This window comes from Pristiophorus japonicus, chromosome 20 (genome assembly GCF_044704955.1).
Source record: "Pristiophorus japonicus isolate sPriJap1 chromosome 20, sPriJap1.hap1, whole genome shotgun sequence".
Taxonomy (NCBI): Eukaryota; Metazoa; Chordata; class Chondrichthyes; family Pristiophoridae; genus Pristiophorus; species Pristiophorus japonicus.
The window spans coordinates 88,309,450-88,327,660 of NC_091996.1; the positions used below are offsets into that span (position 1 = coordinate 88,309,450).

General features: G+C 52.4%; 1 protein-coding gene across 1 annotated transcript in view; it reads left to right on the plus strand.

Annotated features, from left to right (window-relative positions):
• Positions 1-18,211, plus strand: part of LOC139232662 (phosphatidylinositol 4,5-bisphosphate 3-kinase catalytic subunit alpha isoform) — a 221,938-nt gene that overhangs the window by 43,476 nt on the left and 160,251 nt on the right. Inside the window, exon 2 of the mRNA XM_070863122.1 lies at positions 17,664-17,913. Coding sequence (XP_070719223.1) covers positions 17,731-17,913 — 183 coding nt within the window. The 5' untranslated portion in view covers positions 17,664-17,730. The remainder of the gene's footprint in view (positions 1-17,663; positions 17,914-18,211) is intronic.

Consider the following 18,211-nt stretch of genomic DNA (forward strand, 5'->3'; position numbering starts at 1 on the left):
TACCCAAGTAAACTAGAGGTGATCCAAAACTCGGCTGCCCCGTGTCCTAACTCGCACCGAGTCCTGCTCACCCATCACCCCCTGAGCTCGCTGCCCCGTGTCCTAACTCGCACCGAGTCCCGCTCAACCATCACCCCCTGTGCTCGCTGCCCTGTGTCCTAACTCGCACCGAGTCCCGCTCACCCATCACCCCCTGTGCTCGCTGCCCCGTGTCCTAACTCGCACCGAGTCCTGCTCACCCATCACCCCCTGAGCTCGCTGCCCCGTGTCCTAACTCGCACCGAGTCCCGCTCAACCATCACCCCCTGTGCTCGCTGACCTACATTGGCTCCTGGTTAAGAAACGCATCGATTTTCAAAATTCCCATCCTTGTTTTCAAATCCCTCCATGGCCCTCGCCCCTCCCTATCTCTGTAATCTCCTCCAACCTCACAACCCCCCGAGATGTCTGGGCTCCTCTAATTCTGCCCTCCTGAACATCCCTGATTATAATCGCTCCACCATCGGTGGCCGTGCCTTCTGTTGCCTGGGCCCCAAGCTCTGGAACTCCCTCCCTAAACCTCTCCGCCTTTCTCCTCCTTTTGATACACTCCTTAAAACCGACCTCTTTGACCAAGCTTTTGATCACCTGCCCTAATTTCTCCTTATGCGGCTCTGTGTCAAATTCTTTGTCTTAAAATACTCCTGTGAAGCGCCTCAGGACGTTTCACTACGTTAAAGGCGCTATATAAATACAAGTTGTTGTTGTTGTTGTTGTTTCAAAGGAGGAGGGAAATTTAGGGAGGGAGTTCCAGAGCTTGGGGCCCAGGCGGATTAAGGCATGGCCGCCGATGGTGGGGCGATTATAATCGGGGGATGTGCAAGAGGCCAGAATTGGAGGAGCACAGAGATCTCGGAGGGTTGTCGGGCTGGAGGAGGTTACAGAGACAGGACACTGGAGGTAATAGGGATAGTTCCAAGGGGATAAAATAAAACCGAAAATTCTTCATGGTGACGTAGAGGGTGCTGGTCAGTAAAGTTTCACGTCCCGAAGCACTTTCCAGCCAATGGAGTACTTTTTGGCTTGTAGTCACTGTTGTAATGTGGAAAACGCAACAGGCAATTTGCACACAGCAAGCTCCCACACACAGCAATGTGATAATGACCCAGATAATCTGTTTTAGTGATGTTGATTGAGGACACCGGGGAGAACTCCCCCGCTCTTCTTCGAAATAGTGCCGTGGGATCTTTTACATCCACCTGAGAGTTAAATCGAGAGAGAAGAGAGAGAGTCCTCCGAAAGACTGCCCCTCCGACAGTACGGCACTCCCTCAGCACTGCCCCTCCGACAGTACGGCGCTCCCTCAGCACTGCCCCTCCGACAGTGCGGCGCTCCCTCAGCACTGCACTGGGAGTGTCGGCCTGGATTTATGTGCTCAAGTCTCGAGTGGGATTTGAACCCACAACCTTCTGACTCAGAGGCGAGAGTGCTGCCCACTGAGCCACAGCTGACACTAGTCAGGGAAGCACGGGGGAGCATGTTGAATGGCCCAAGAGTTGCTGCGGAGGTCACTGAGATTCTGCTCGGTCGTGTGTCTCTCTGTCTCTCTCTCTTTGTCTCTCTCTCTCTCTCTCTCTCTCTCGAGTGCTCTCGCCCACTCTCCCACTCTCTCACTCGCCCACTCTCTCACTCTCTCTGTCTGTCTCTCTCTCTCTGTCTCTCTCTCTCTCTCTCAAGTGCTCTCGCCCACTCTCTCACTCTCTCTCACCCACTCTCTCACTCTCTCTCACTCTCACTCTCTCTCTCTCACTCTCTCTGTCTCTCTCTCTGTCTCTCTCTCTCTCTCTCGAGTGCTCTCGCCCACTCTCTCACTCTCTCACTCTCTCTGTCTCTCACTCTCTCTGTCTCTCTCTCTCTGTCTCTCACTCACTCACTCTCTCTGTCTCTCACTCTCTCTGTCTCTCACTCTCACTCTCTCACTCTCACACTCTCTCACTCTCTCTGTCTCTCTGTCTCTCACTCACTCACTCTCTCTGTCTCTCACTCTCTCTGTCTCTCTCTCTCTCTGTCTCTCACTCTCTCACTCTCTCTGTCTCACACTCTCTCACTCTCTCACTCTCTCTGTCTCTCTCACTCTCTCACTCTCTCACTCTCTCACTCTCTCTGTCTCTCACTCTCTCACTCTCTCTGTCTCTCACTCTCTCTGTCTCTCAGTCTCTCTGCCTCTCTCTCCCTTGCTCTCTCTCGCTCCTGTCGAGAGGCGGGGAATCCAGTGGTAAACAGGATGCCGGTACAGCAGCACCAGCTCTGCTGGGAGCAAGGACACAGCTTCACCATAACAAGTGCGTCCCTCACCGCAGGCAGAGGTCAGGCAGGGCGCCGAGCTTGCCGAGGCAAACAAACCCCCCCCCCCCAGTGTTTTAAAACTGCCGCCCACCAGGAGAGGAAGAGGGTGGGGGTGGGAAATTAAATTCACAGGTCCCTGGGACGGCCGCATCCTCCTGCGCCGTCCCCCGTCCCATCAGGGTCTGGAAAGCTCGCTCGATACTTGACCCATCAACCCTTGAGTCAGAGCCAGTGCGGGTAGGGACCCCCGTTAACGATGGGGGGTGGGGTGGGCCCTGTCCCAATATCAACCACTTCGGTGAGAGGGTCGACTTAACCTTGTGGAAGTGAGATGCACCGGGATACAGTCATCGAGGGAGAACAATGTCTGTAAGCCCCTCCATCATCTTCCACACCTCGGGGCAGGGTGGGGTGGTGGGGAAACAGTGGACAATAGTATCTGCCGTTCTAGCTCTCGCGCTCTCTCTCTCTCGCTCTCTCTCTCTCGAGCGCTCGCTCTCTCTCTCTCTCTCGAGCGCTCGCTCTCTCTCTCTCTCGAGCGCTCGCTTTCTCTCTCGAGCGCTCGCTCTCTCGCTCTCTCTCTCTCGAGCGCTCGCTCTCTCTCTCTCGAGCGCTCGCTCTCTCTCTCTCGAGCGCTCGCTTTCTCTCTCTCTCTCGAGCGCTCTCTCTCTCTCTCTCTCTCTCTCTCTCGCGCTCTCTCTCGCTCTCTCTCGAGCGCTCCCTCTAGCGCTCTCTCGAGCGCTCGCTCTCTCTCGAGCGCTCCCTCTCTCTCTCGAGCGCTCCCTCTCTCTCTCTCTCGAGCGCTCCCTCTCTCTCTCTCTCGAGCGCTCCCTCTCTCTCTCTCTCGAGCGCTCCCTCTCTCTCTCTCTCGAGCGCTCCCTCTCTCTCTCTCTCGAGCGCTCCCTCTCTCTCGAGCGCTCCCTCTCTCTCTCTCTCTCGAGCGCTCCCTCTCTCTCTCGAGCGCTCCCTCTCTCTCTCGAGCGCTCCCTCTCTCTCTCGAGCGCTCCCTCTCTCTCTCGAGCGCTCCCTCTCTCTCTCGAGCGCTCCCTCTCTCTCTCGAGCGCTCCCTCTCTCTCTCGAGCGCTCCCTCTCTCTCTCGAGCGCTCCCTCTCTCTCTCGAGCGCTCCCTCTCTCTCTCGAGCGCTCCCTCTCTCTCTCTCGAGCGCTCCCTCTCTCTCTCTCTCGAGCGCTCCCTCTCTCTCTCTCTCTCGAGCGCTCCCTCTCTCTCTCTCTCTCGAGCGCTCCCTCTCTCTCTCTCTCGAGCGCTCCCTCTCTCTCTCTCTCGAGCGCTCCCTCTCTCTCTCTCTCGAGCGCTCCCTCTCTCTCTCTCTCGAGCGCTCCCTCTCTCTCTCTCTCGAGCGCTCCCTCTCTCTCTCTCTCGAGCGCTCCCTCTCTCTCTCTCTCTCTCTCGAGCGCTCCCTCTCTCTCTCTCTCGAGCGCTCCCTCTCCCTCTCTCTCGAGCGCTCCCTCTCCCTCTCTCTCGAGCGCTCCCTCTCCCTCTCTCTCGAGCGCTCCCTCTCTCTCTCTCTCTCTCTCGAGCGCTCGCTCTCTCTCTCTCGAGCGCTCGCTTTCTCTCTCTCTCTCGAGCGCTCTCTCTCTCTCTCTCTCTCTCTCTCTCGCGCTCTCTCTCGCTCTCTCTCGAGCGCTCCCTCTAGCGCTCTCTCGAGCGCTCGCTCTCTCTCGAGCGCTCCCTCTCTCTCTCTCTCGAGCGCTCCCTCTCTCTCTCTCTCGAGCGCTCCCTCTCTCTCTCTCTCGAGCGCTCCCTCTCTCTCTCTCTCGAGCGCTCCCTCTCTCTCTCTCTCGAGCGCTCCCTCTCTCTCTCTCTCGAGCGCTCCCTCTCTCTCGAGCGCTCCCTCTCTCTCTCTCTCTCGAGCGCTCCCTCTCTCTCTCGAGCGCTCCCTCTCTCTCTCGAGCGCTCCCTCTCTCTCTCGAGCGCTCCCTCTCTCTCTCGAGCGCTCCCTCTCTCTCTCGAGCGCTCCCTCTCTCTCTCGAGCGCTCCCTCTCTCTCTCGAGCGCTCCCTCTCTCTCTCGAGCGCTCCCTCTCTCTCTCGAGCGCTCCCTCTCTCTCTCGAGCGCTCCCTCTCTCTCTCGAGCGCTCCCTCTCTCTCTCTCGAGCGCTCCCTCTCTCTCTCTCTCGAGCGCTCCCTCTCTCTCTCTCTCTCGAGCGCTCCCTCTCTCTCTCTCTCTCGAGCGCTCCCTCTCTCTCTCTCTCTCGAGCGCTCCCTCTCTCTCTCTCTCGAGCGCTCCCTCTCTCTCTCTCTCGAGCGCTCCCTCTCTCTCTCTCTCGAGCGCTCCCTCTCTCTCTCTCTCGAGCGCTCCCTCTCTCTCTCTCTCGAGCGCTCCCTCTCTCTCTCTCTCTCTCTCTCGAGCGCTCCCTCTCTCTCTCTCTCGAGCGCTCCCTCTCCCTCTCTCTCGAGCGCTCCCTCTCCCTCTCTCTCGAGCGCTCCCTCTCCCTCTCTCTCGAGCGCTCCCTCTCTCTCTCTCTCTCTCTCGAGCGCTCCCTCTCTCTCTCTCTCGAGCGCTCCCTCTCCCTCTCTCTCGAGCGCTCCCTCTCCCTCTCTCTCGAGCGCTCCCTCTCCCTCTCTCTCGAGCGCTCCCTCTCTCTCTCTCTCGAGCGCTCCCTCTCTCTCTCTCTCGAGCGCTCCCTCTCTCTCTCTCTCGAGCGCTCCCTCTCTCTCTCTCTCGAGCGCTCCCTCTCTCTCTCTCTCTCGAGCGCTCCCTCTCTCTCTCTCGAGCGCTGCCTCTCTCTCTCTCGAGCGCTGCCTCTATCTCTCTCGAGCGCTCCCTCTCTCTCTCTCGAGCGCTCCCTCTCTCTCTCTCGAGCGCTCTCTCTCTCTCGAGCGCTCCCTCTCCCTCTCTCTCGAGCGCTCCCTCTCCCTCTCTCTCGAGCGCTCCCTCTCTCTCTCTCTCGAGCGCTCCCTCTCTCTCTCTCTCGAGCGCTCCCTCTCTCTCTCTCTCGAGCGCTCCCTCTCTCTCTCTCTCGAGCGCTCCCTCTCTCTCTCTCTCTCGAGCGCTCCCTCTCTCTCTTTCTCGAGCGCTGCCTCTCTCTCTTTCTCGAGCGCTGCCTCTCTCTCTCTCGAGCGCTGCCTCTCTCTCTCTCGAGCGCTCCCTCTCTCTCTCTCGAGCGCTCCCTCTCTCTCTCTCTCTCGAGCGCTCCCTCTCTCTCTCTCTCTCTCTCTCTAGCGCTGCCTCTCTCTCTCTCTCTCTCTCTCTCTCTCTAGCGCTGCCTCTCTCTCTCTCTCTCTCTCTCTCTCTAGCGCTCCCTCTCTCTCTCTCTCTCTCTCGAGACAAAAATGAGGCAAAAGCAAAAGACAGAAAGGAGATGAGGAAAAGTGGAGGGCAGAGAAACACAAGGCAAAGAACAAAAAGGGCCACTGTACAGCAAAATTCTAAAAGGACAAAGGGTGTTAAAAAAGCAAGCCTGAAGGCTTTGTGTCTTAATGCAAGGAGTATCCGCAATAAGGTGGATGAATTAACTGTGCAAATAGATGTTAATAAATATGATGTGATTGGGATTACGAAGACGTGGCTCCAGGATGATCAGGGCTGGGAACTCAACATCCAGGGGTATTCAACATTCAGGAAGGATAGAATAAAAGGAAAAGGAGGTGGGGTAGCATTGCTGGTTAAAGAGGAGATTAATGCAATAGTTAGGAAAAACATTAGCTTGGATGATGTGGAATCTATATGGGTAGAGCTGCAGAACACTAAAGGGCAAAAATCGTTAGTGGGAGTTGTGTACAGACCTCCAAACAGTAGTAGTGATGTTGGGGAGGGCATCAAACAGAAAATTAGGAGTGCATGCAATAAAGGTGCAGCAGTTATAATGGGTGACTTTAATATGCACATAGATTGGGCCAGCCAAACTGGAAGCAATACGATGGAGGAGGATTTCCTGGAGTGCATAAGGGATGGTTTTCTAGACCAATATGTCGAGGAACCAACTAGGGGGGAGGCCATCTTAGACTGGGTGGTGTGTCATGAGAGAGGATTAATTAGCAATCTCATTGTGCGAGGCCCCTTGGGGAAGAGTGACCATAATATGGTGGAATTCTGCATTAGGATGGAGAATGAAACAGTTAATTCAGAGACCATGGTCCAGAACTTAAAGAAGGGTAACTTTGAAGGTATGAGGCATGAATTGGCTAAGATAGATTGGCTAATGATACTTAAAGGGTTGACTGTGGATGGGCAATGGCAGACATTTAGAGACCGCATGGATGAATTACAACAATTGTACATTCCTGTCTGGCGTAAAAATAAAAAAGGGAAGGTGGCTCAACCGTGGCTATCTAGGGAAATCAGGGATAGTATTAAAGCCAAGGAAATGGCATACAAATTGGCCAGAAATAGCAGCGAACCTGGGGACTGGGAGAAATTTAGAACTCAGCAGAGGAGGACAAAGGGTTTGATTAGGGCAGGGAAAATGGAATACGAGAAGAAGCTTGCAGGGAACATTAAGGCGGATTGCAAAAATTTCTATAGGTATGTAAAGAGAAAAAGGTTAGTAAAGACAAACGTAGGTCCCCTGCAGTCAGAATCAGGGGAAGTCATAACTGGGAACAAAGAAATGGCAGACCAATTGAACAAGTACTTTGGTTCAGTATTCACTAAGGAGGACACAAACAACCTTCCGGATATAAAAGTGGTCAGAGGGTCTAGTAAGGGGGAGGAATTGAGGGAAATCTTTATTAGTCGGGAAATTGTGTTGGGGAAATTGATGGGATTGAAGGCCGATAAATCCCCAGGGCCTGATGGACTGCATCCCAGAGTACTTAAGGAGGTGGCCTTGGAAATAGCGGATGCATTGACAGTCATTTTCCAACATTCCATTGACTCTGGATCAGTTCCTATCGAGTGGAGGGTAGCCAATGTAACCCCACTTTTTAAAAAAGGAGGGAGAGAGAAAGCAGGGAATTATAGACCGGTCAGCCTGACCTCAGTAGTGGGTAAAATGATGGAATCAATTATTAAGGATGTTACAGCAGCGCATTTGGAAAATGGTGACATGATAGGTCCAAGTCAGCATGGATTTGTGAAAGGGAGATCATGCTTGACAAATCTTCTGGAATTTTTTGAGGATGTTTCCAATAAAGTGGACAAAGGAGTACCAGTTGATGTGGTATATTTGGACTTTCAGAAGGCTTTCGACAAGGTCCCACACAGGAGATTAATGTGCAAAGTTAAAGCACATGGGATTGGGGGTAGTGTGCTGACGTGGATTGAGAACTGGTTGTCAGACAGGAAGCAAAGAGTAGGAGTAAATGGGTACTTTTCGGAATGGCAGGCAGTGACTAGTGGGGTACCGCAGGGTTCTGTGCTGGGGCCCCAGTTGTTTACATTGTACATTAATGATTTAGACGAGGGGATTAAATGTAGTATCTCCAAATTTGCGAATGACACTAAGTTGGGTGGCAGTGTGAGCTGCGAGGAGGATGCTGTGAGGCTGCAGAGTGACTTGGATAGGTTAGGTGAGTGGGCAAATGCGTGGCAGATGAAGTATAATGTGGATAAATGTGAGGATATCCACTTTGGTGGTAAAAACAGAGAGACAGACTATTATCTGAATGGTGACAGATTAGGAAAAGGGAAGGTGCAACGAGACCTGGGTGTCATGGTACATCAGTCATTTGAAGGTTGGCATGCAGGTACAGCAGGTGGTTAAGAAAGCAAATGGCATGTTGGCCTTCATAGCGAGGGGATTTGAGTACAGGGGCAGGGAGGTGTTGCTACAGTTGTACAGGGCATTGGTGAGGCCACACCTGGAGTATTGTGTACAGTTTTGGTCTCATAACTTGAGGAAGGACATTCTTGCTATTGAGGAGTGCAGCGAAGATTCACCAGACTGATTCCCGGGATGGTGGGACTGCCCTATCAAGAAAGACTGGATCAACTGGGCTTGTATTCACTGGAGTTCAGAGTTCCCAATGTTGGGGAAGTCCAGAACCAGAGGTCACAGTCTAAGGATAAGGGGTAAGCCATTTAGGACCGAGATAAGGAGAAACTTCTTCACCCAGAGAGTGGTGAACCTGTGGAATTCTCTACCACAGAAAGTAGTTGAGGCCAATTCACTAAATATATTCAAAAGGGAGTTAGATGAAGTCCTTACTACTCGGGGGATCAAGGGGTATGGCGTGAAAGCAGGAAGGGGGTACTGAAGTTGCATGTTCAGCTATGAACTCATTGAATGGCGGTGCAGGCTAGAAGGGCTGAATGGCCTGCTCCTGCACCTATTTTCTATGTTTCTATGCTTTCTCTCTCTCTCTCTCTCTCTCTCTCTTGAGCCCTCCCTCTCTTCTCTGCCTCCCTCTCTCTCTCTCTCTCTCTCTCTGCCTCCCTCTCTCTCTCTCTCTCTCTGCCTCCCTCTCTCTCTCTCTCTCTGCCTCCCTCTCTCTCTTTCTGCCTCCCTCCCTCCCTGCTCTCCTCCTCTCTCTCTCTCTCTCTCTCTCTTTCTGCCTCCCTCCCCCTCTCTTTCTCTTTCTCTGCCTCCCTCTCTCTCTCTCTTTCACTGTCTCTCTCTCTCTCTCTCTCTCTCTCCCTGCCTCCCTCCCTCCCTGCTCCCCTCCTCTCTCTCTCTCTCTCTTTCTTTCTGTCTCTCTCTCTCTCTCTCTCTTTCTGCCTCTCTTTCTCTCTCTCTCTCTCTCCCTCCCTGTCTGTGTGTCTCTCTCTCTCTTTGCCTCCCTCTCTTTGCCTCCCTCTCTCTCTCTCTGCATCCCTCCCTGTTTGTGTCTCTCTCTCTCTCTGCCTCCCTCTCTCTCTCTCTGCCTCCCTGTCTGTGTCTCTCTCTCTCTCTCTGCCTCCCTCCCTCTAGCTATCAGCTGTGTGCAGCACCACCTCCTGTTTAATCATTAGCAAACCTGCTGTGATCTCGAGTGCGTGTCACCGCTCCGCAGATCCCTGGGCCTTCCGAGATCGCTCCCGTGCTGGTGCTGAGGGCCGGATGGTGCTACCCTGTAAATAAGTTGATGCGTTTTCTTAATCTGGGTTTTTAAAAAAAAATGTTGTGATTGGATCTGAGAGTTTAAATTCAAAGTGTATTCCCATAAAAGGGTTTAGTGATAGAGAGAGTCGGGAGGCTGCTTTATGTCCTGCCATTCTAATTTGCCTTTCGAAGGAGCGGGTTGGTGGGATTAATTGGATGGCACAGGCACGATGGGCCGAATGGCCTCCTGCGCTGTGTCTGTGATTTTATCGTCTTCCTCTTTAACCCTACTCCCCTGTCTCTGCTGGAGGTGCCACCCCTTGGCTGGAGTCATCATTACAGGCAGTCCCTCGGAATCGAGGAAGACTTGCTTCCACTTTAAAAGTGAGTTCTCAGGTGGCTGAACAGTCCAATACGGGAATTACAGTCTCTGTCACAGGTGGGGTATAGTCTAACCGGCACTGGGAACGCCTCCATGATTCACGCGCGAGTCCAGGTTGGGGGTGGGGGGGGGGGGGTGGCGCGACGGGCTATTCAACCTGGTGGGGCGTCGCAGTCGGGGTCAGATCCCGTTCTCTGTGCTCCCCGACTGATCGCCAGTGACCGTGCACAGAGTGGGGGGGTTGAGGAGGGGGGTGGGTGGGGTGGGTGAGGGAATTCGAACATGGAACCATCCAGAATATGGTACAGTAATTTAAAAATATGATTGCGATAATATCTTCACTCCAGTGGTCCCAGCTCCCTGGAGCCTATCTGGAATAGGGACGGTGGGTGAGGTTGCTGCTTGGTGGGTTCTTTCTGCCCAGGCAGGGTAGCTCGAATAGTGAACAAGATGTCAGCTGTGGCTCAGTGGGTCGCTCTCTTTCGCCTCTAGAACATAAGAAATAGGAGCAGGAGTCGGCCATTCGGCCCCTCGAGCCTGCTCCACCATTCAATAGGCTCATGGCTGATCCGATCATGGACTCAGCTCCACTTCCCCGCCCGCTCCGCATAACCCTTCACTCCGTTATCGCTCAAAAATCTGTCTATCTCCGCCTTAAATATATTCAATGACCCAGCCTCCACAGCTCTCTGGGGCAGAGAATTCCACAGATTTACAACCCTCTGAGAGAAGAAATTCCTCCTCATCTCAGTTTTAAATGGGTGACCCCTTATTCTAAGACTATGCCCCTAGTTCTAATCTCCCCTATCAGAAGAAATATCCTCTCTGCATCCACCTTGTCGAGCCCCTTCGTTATCTTATACGTTTCGATAAGATCACCTTTTCATTCTTCTGAACTCCAATGAGTAGAGGCCCAACCTGCTCAACCTTTCTTTGTAAGTCAACCCCCTCATCTCCGGAGTCAATCTAGTGAACCTTCTTTGAACTGCCTCCAATGCAAGTATATCTTTCCTTAAATACGGCAACCTCGGAGTCAGAAGGTTGTGGGTTCGAGTCCCACTCCAGAGACTTGAGCACATAAATCTAGGCCGACACTCCCAGTGCAGTACTGAGGGAGTGCCGCACTGTCGGAGGTGCCGTCTTTAGGATGAGATGTTAAACCCAGGCCTGAAGGTTGGCATGCAGGTACAGCAGGCGGTTAAGAAAGCCAATGGCATGTTGGCCTTCATAGCGAGGGGATTTGAGTACAGGGGCAGGGAGGTGTTACTACAGTTGTACAGGGCCTTGGTGAGGCCACACCTGGAGTATTGTGTACAGTTTTGGTCTCTTAACTTGAGGAAGGACATTCTTGCTATTGAGGGAGTGCAGCGAAGGTTCACCAGACTGATTCCCGGGATGGCGGGACTGACCTATCAAGAAAGACTGGACCAACTGGACTTGTATTCACTGGAGTTCAGAAGAATGAGAGGGGATCTCATAGAAACATTTAAAATTCTGACGGGACTGGACAGGTTAGATGCAGGAAGAATGTTCCCAATGTTGGGGAAGTCCAGAACCAGGGGTCACAGACTAAGGATAAGGGGTAAGCCATTTAGGTCCGAGATGAGGAGAACCTTCTTCACCCAGAGAGTGGTGAACCTGTGGAATTCTCTACCGCAGAAAGTTGTTGAGGCCAATTCACTAAATATATTCAAAAAGGAGTTAGATGTAGCCCTTACTACTCGGGGATCAAGGGGTATGGCGAGAAAGCAGGAATGGGCTACTGAAGTTGCATGTTCAGCCATGAACTCATTGAATGGTGGTGCAGGCTCGAAGGATCGAATGGCCTACTCCTGCACCTATTTTCTATGTTTCTATGCCCCATCTGCTCTCTCGGGGGGACGTATTTAAGAACATAGGAACATAAGAAATAGGAGTAGGCCGTATGGCCCCTCGAGCCTGCTCCGTCATCCAATAAGATCATGGCTGATCGTCAAACTCAACTCCCCTTTCCCGCCCGATCTCTATATCTCTCGATTCCTCTCGACGACAAAAGAATTGGAAGAAGAGCAGGGGAGTTCTCCCCGATGTCCTGAGGCCAGTATTTATCCCTCAAGCCATTTAATTGCTCAGGAAGCTTCAGGGAAGTGGAGCAGGAGCAATCCGCTCACTGCAGTCTCTGCAGAGAGTGTTCGAATGAATTCTGCACTGCTGTCTGAGCGGATTGCAAGTCGCTTACTGTATCCTACTGGGAACGAAAATGAAAGGCTTGCATTTATTTGTATACGGTTTTTCACGGATGCCTCAAAGCGCTTCACAGCCAATGAAGTACATTCTGAAGTGTAGCCACTGTTGTGATGTGGAAAACGCAGCACCGATATGCGCACAGCAAGCTCCCACAAACAGCAATGTGATAATGATCAGATCATTTCGGTGTTCAGAAACCCAATGGGGAATTCAGGAGAAACTCCTTTTACCCAGAGAGGGGTGAGAATGTGGAACTCGCTGCCACAGGGAGGGGTTGAGGCGAATAGTATCGATGCATTTAAGGGGAGGCTGGACAAGCGCATGGGGGAGAAGGGAATAGAGGGTTATGCCGATAGATTTAGATGAGGAAAGACGGGAGGAGGCTCGAGTGTAGCATAAACACCGGCACGGACTGGTTGGGCCGAATGGCCTGTGTCTGTGCTGTATATCCGATGTAATCTGTAATGTATGCACTTATGAGTATGCTCACAGGTTAGTAGGGCTGTTCAAGTCCTCCCTCTATTTATTAAGGGCTTGGCCTGGAGGGTGTTGCACGGGGCAGTCCCATGCAATAAGTTTTTAAGTCGGTTCACGGACTCCCGGGCCGCCTGCAATTTCTGCGGTCCGGAGGAGTCCGTGTTCCACGTGTATGTTCAGTGTGCGAGGTTGCAGACCCTCTTCCATTATTTGAAGGGGCTGCTCCTCAAATTCTGGTTGCACTTCAGTCCCACGCTCCTGATGTTTGGGCACCCTGTGCGGAGATAGCAGGGCAGGTCGGAGGGCCTCCTCGTAGGACTGCCCCTGGGCCTGGCCCAAGGCGGCCATCAGCCGGTCCAGGCAGCGGGCGGTCGAGGGGGTCGTTCAGCCCAACTGCCTGCCTCTCTTCCGCGGTTACATCCGAGCCAGGGTGTCCCTGGAGATGGAGTACGCGGTGTCCACCGGTACGCTCGCGGCCTTCCGCGAGAGGTGGGCGCCGGAGGGACTGGAGTGCATCATCATCCCCGGCAACTAAATTCTAATTTGATCCACCAATGTCTAAAGTTTAATTATGTTTAAATTTGTCAGTTTTAGTGCCCCCCCCCTTTAATAAGGGGGTACATGTATTAATGGTTCAACTTTAAAATAGTTTTAGAGCTGTTGAGTTGGGAGGGGCTTAGCCAGTCACATGATGTTCGCAAGACTCAATAAAACCCCGGCCAGTTGGGTTCGGGGGATCCACGATGGGGCAGGTGGTTGTGAGCCTGGTGGAGGAACTGGTAATGTGTCGTGTGATTGTTAAACCTTTTGCTAATAAACCAACTAGTTCTTAATAGCAATGTGTTGCAATGAATTCTTAATCAAAGAACCCATGAAACAAATACATTACATAATCCTATGTTACATCACTAAAAACATGATCTGGGAATTGCTGTTAGTGGGAGCTTGCTATGCGCAAATTGGCTGCTGCATTTCCTACAATGCAAAAAATGTACTTCATTGGCTGTAAAGTGCTTTGCGATGTCCTGAGGTTACGAAAGGCACTATATAAATGCCAATGTTTCTCTTCTCAAGTCTTTCCATCAAGTCTTCAACATCAGTCTGCTTGAGGCTGTGAATAATATTTATTTAAGGGAATGAGTGATCAGTGACCTAGATATTATTAGGGAATAGCAAGAGCCAAGCCATGGCACAATAACTTTCAATCAGAACTCCGGAAGCAACAGAGCTGCTTAACCAAACCTTCATAAGGCAGGCGGGCGGGCTCTGTGTGTGTGTGTGTGTGTGTGTGTGTGTGTTAACCGATCTGCTGCTGAAACCCACGTCCCATGGTTTCTGTCCCCTCCAGACTCGACTATTCCAATGCACTCCCAGGACAGCCTCTCCGTCGACCGCCCTCCGTAAACTTAAGCTCGGGCACCCCGTGTTCTTAACTCGCACCAAGTCCCACTCACCCATTGTAACATATTTGCTTCAGAGAAACATAGAAAATAGGTGCAGGCGTAGGCCATTCGGCCCTTCGAGCCTGCACCACCATTCAATATGATCATGGCTGATCATGCAACTTCAGTACCCCATTCCTGCTTTCTCTCCATACCCCCTGATCCCTTTAGTCGTAAGGGCCACATCTAACTCTCTTTTGAATATATTTAGTGAACTGGCCTCAACAACTTTCTGTGGTAGAGAATTCCACAGGTTCACAATTCTCTGAGTGAAGAAGTTTCTTCTCATCTCGGTCCTAAATGGCTTACCCCTTATCCTTAGACTGTGACCCCTGGTTCTGGACTTCCCCCAACATCGGGAACATTATTCCTGCATCTAACTTGTCCAGTTCCGTCAGAATTTTATAAGTTTCTATAAGTTCCCCTCATTCTTCTAAATTCCAGTGAGTATAAGCCTAGCCGATCCAGTCTTTCCTCATATGTCAGTCCTGCCATCCCGGAAATCAGTCTGGTGAACCTTCGCTGCACTCCCTCAATAGTAAGCATGTCCTTCCTCAGATTAGGAGACCAAAACTGTACACAATATTCCAGGTGTGGTCTCACCAAGGCCCTGTACAACTGCAGTAAGACCCCCCCCTGCTCCTATACTCTCATCCCCTCGCTATGAAGGCCAGCATGCCACGGGTTCTTTGCTAATAAACCAACTAGTTCTTAACAGCAATGTATAGCCAAGAATTCTTAAGCAAAAGGTTTAACAATCACGCTACACGTTACCAGTTCAGCCACTAGGCTCACAACTGCATACCTCATCGTGGGTGGCCTAGACCCAACAGGCCGGGGTTTTATTGAGTCTTGACAACATCACGTGACTGGCCTAAGCCACTCGCAACGCAACAGCTCTCATCAATGGCAGTCCCTCGGAATCGAGGAAGACTTGCTTCCACTCCCAAAGTGAGTTCTTTGGTGGCTGAACAATCCAATACGAGAGCCACAGACTCTGTCACAGATGGGGCAGACATTTGTCGAGGGAAGGGGTGGGTGGGACTGGTTTGCCGTGCGCTCCTGCCACTGCCTGCGCTTGATCTCTTCACGCTCTTTGCGTTGAGACTCGAAGAGCTCAACGCCCTCCCGGATGCACTTGGTCTCCCAGGTGTCCCAGCTCTCACCGGTGCATACATTACATCCGTCACCCCCTCTTCTCGCTGACCGACACTTGCTCCCCGGTTAAGCAACGCCTCACCCCTCCCTCTCCCTCTAACCTCCCACAACCCCCTCGTGCACTCCTCCAATTCTGCCCTCTTGCGCATCCGCCATTTTAATCGTTCCACCATTGGCTGCTGTGCCTTCTGTTGCCTGGGGCCCCAAGCTCAGGAACTCCCTGCCTAAACAGACAGATAGGTTTTTGAACTACAGGGGACTCGAGGGTTGTGGGGAACAGGCAGGAAAGTGGAGTTGAGGCCAACATCAGATCAAGCATGGTCTTATTGAATGATAGATAATATCAACATTAAATGGCGGAGCAGGCTCGAGGGGCCCAATGGCCTACTACTCCTATTTACCGTGTTCTTATCCGCCTCTCTCCCTCCCCTTTTCCTTCTTTTAAAACCCACCTCTTTGACCAAGCTTTTGGTCATCTGCTATAATTTCTCCTTATGTGGCATGATGTCGAAAATTCTTGTCTTATAACGCTCCTGTGAAGCATAAGAAATAGGAGCGGGAGTCGGCCATTCGGCCCCTCGAGCCTGCTCCGCCATTCAATAAGATCATGGCTGATCCGATCATGGACTCAGCTCCACTTCCCTGCCCACTCCCCATAACCCTTGACTCCCTTATTGCTCAAATCTGTCTATCTCCACCTTAAATATATTCAATGACCAGCCTCCACAGCTCTCTGGGGCAGAGAATTTCACAGATTTACAACCCTCAGAGAAGAAATTCCTCCTCCTCTCAGTTTTAAATGGGCGCCCCCTTATTCTGAGACTCTGCCCCCCTAGTTTTAGTCTCTGCATCCACCTTGTCGAGCCCCCTCATTATCTTGTAAGTTTCAATAAGATCACCTCTCATTCTTCTGAACTCCAATGAGTAGAGGCCCAACCTACTCAACCTTTCCTCATAAGTCAACCCCCTCATCTCCAAAGCACCTTGGGACGTTTTATTACCTTGTGCAGTTTTGGTCTCCTTACCCAAGAAAGGATATACTTGCCATAGAGGGAGTGCAGCGAAGGTTCACCAGACTGATTCCTGGGATGGCAGGACTGTCGTATGAGGAGCGATTGGGTCGACTGGGCCGGTATTCACTGGAGTTTAGAAGAATGAGAGGGGATCTCATTGAAAGGTATAAAATTCTGACGGGGTTGGACAGACTGGATGCGGGGAGAATGTTTCCCCCGGGGCTGGGAAGTCTAGAACAAGGGGTCACAGTCTCGGGATACGGGGTAGGAAATTTAGGACCGAGATGAGGAGAAATGTTTTCACTCCGAGGGTGGTGAACCTGTGGAATTCTCTACCACAGAAGGCTGGGGAGGCCAAGTCACTGAACATATTGAAGAGGGAGATAGATAGATTTCTAGACACAAAAGGCATCAAGAGGTATGGGGATAAAGAGGGAATATGGTGTTGAGATAGAGGATCAGCCATGATCACATTGAATGGCGGTGCAGGCTCGAAGGGCCGAATGGCCTACTCCTCCTATTTTCTATGTTGAAGGCGCTATATAAATACAGGTTGTTGGATGGTTAATGGAAGGACTGTGGGGCTAGTATTGCAGGAAGAGGAGACCGAATGGGCTGAAGGGCCTCCGTCATTGTGTGCAGTGCGTCCTCTCTGTTTAATCTCCCACTTGGATTTTGGGATTGCAGGTCCCTCTCGAGGATTGCGGAATATTGCAGGATTTCAATTTGTGCATGGCGAAGTTCATCCCTTCCACCCCCCCCCCCCCTTTGAGTAATTATTAACAGACAGCAACTGTGCTGTCAAATTGCCTTTATACTGCAGGGGATTCCCCCCACCCCTCCGCGGCATCATTTAAAGAGCTGCACTCTGCTCGGTTAGCCCCTGACTGCTGAAACCCAGGGAGTTGGGCCACACGATATTCTAAGCAGGCTTTCAGCGAAGGGTGGAGTGTGTGAAAAGTTATCGTAGCTTGCGACTATTCGAAAGCTGCCAAAATAGCCAGGAGGACAAATATAGATTTTTGTGTCCTTTTCCAAGCTGGCATTGTGAGCACTTTCAGTTTGCTGACGCTGTGCTGAAAGTACTATTGCCGGCCGTGCCTTCAGCCGCCTGGGCCCTAAGCTCCAGAATTCTCTCCCTGAACCTCTCTCTCTGTCTCTGTGTCTCTCTCTGTGTGTCTCTCTCTGTGTGTCTCTCTCTCTCTCTCTCTCTCACTCTCTGTGCCTCTGTGTCTCTCTCTCTCTCTCTCTCTCTGCGTCTCTCTCTCTCTGTGTCTCTCTCTCTCTCTCTCTCTCTGTGTCTCGCTCTCTCTTTGTGTGTCTCGCGCTCTCTCTCTCTCTCTCTCTCTCTCTCTCTCTCTCTCCTCTCTCCTCCTTTTAAGATGCTCCTTAAAAACCTAACCCTTTGACTGAGCACCTGCCTAATATCTCCTGATGTGGCTCGGAATCAAATTTTGTTTGATAATCGCTCCTATGAAGCAATGTTCCCTCTAAATTTTTATTTTTGGGTGCGTGGTCCCTTTAATTGGCTGTCCGGCCCGTTCGAATTTTCACAGCCGCGCGTGGGAAAGTTGCTGTGAAGCGCCTTGAGACGTTTTACGATGTTAAAGGCGCTTTATAAATGCGCGATGTTGTTGTTATTGGAGTTCGGGCCTTGCCGTTGAACGCCCGGTGACCTGACTGACTCGCTGTGTTGTTTTTTAATTCTCCACCTCTAGCTAAGCCAGGCACCTGTGAGGACGACCGTGAGTTGAGGGACCTTCCGCGAGCGGACCCCCGCCCAGGATGCCGCCTCGCCCGTCCTCGGGGGAGCTATGGGGCCTGCACCTGATGCCCCCCCGCATCCTGGTGGATTGCTGCCTGCCCAACGGGATGATCGTCATGCTGGAGTGCCTGCGGGAGGCCACCCTGATCAGCATCAAGCACGAGCTGTTCCGCGAATCGCGCAAGTACCCGCTCTTCCATCTGCTGCAGGTCAGTCGCATGGCGGGGAGGGGGGGGGAAGGGGGAGGTGGGGGGGGGGGGCGGCACAGGGAGGGAGGGGGCGTGGAGGGGAGGGAGGTGTGGGAGGGGTGGCGCAGAGGGAGGCGGGGAAGGTAAGGGGGGGGGGGGCAGGGAGGGGAGACAGGGCGGGGGCGAGGAGAGAAGGAGGGGAAGGGAAGAGGGGGGGCAGGGAGGGGAGACAGGGCGGGGGCGAGGAGAGAAGGAGGGGAAGGGAAGAGGGGGGGCAGGGAGGGGAGACAGGGCGGGGGCGAGGAGAGAAGGA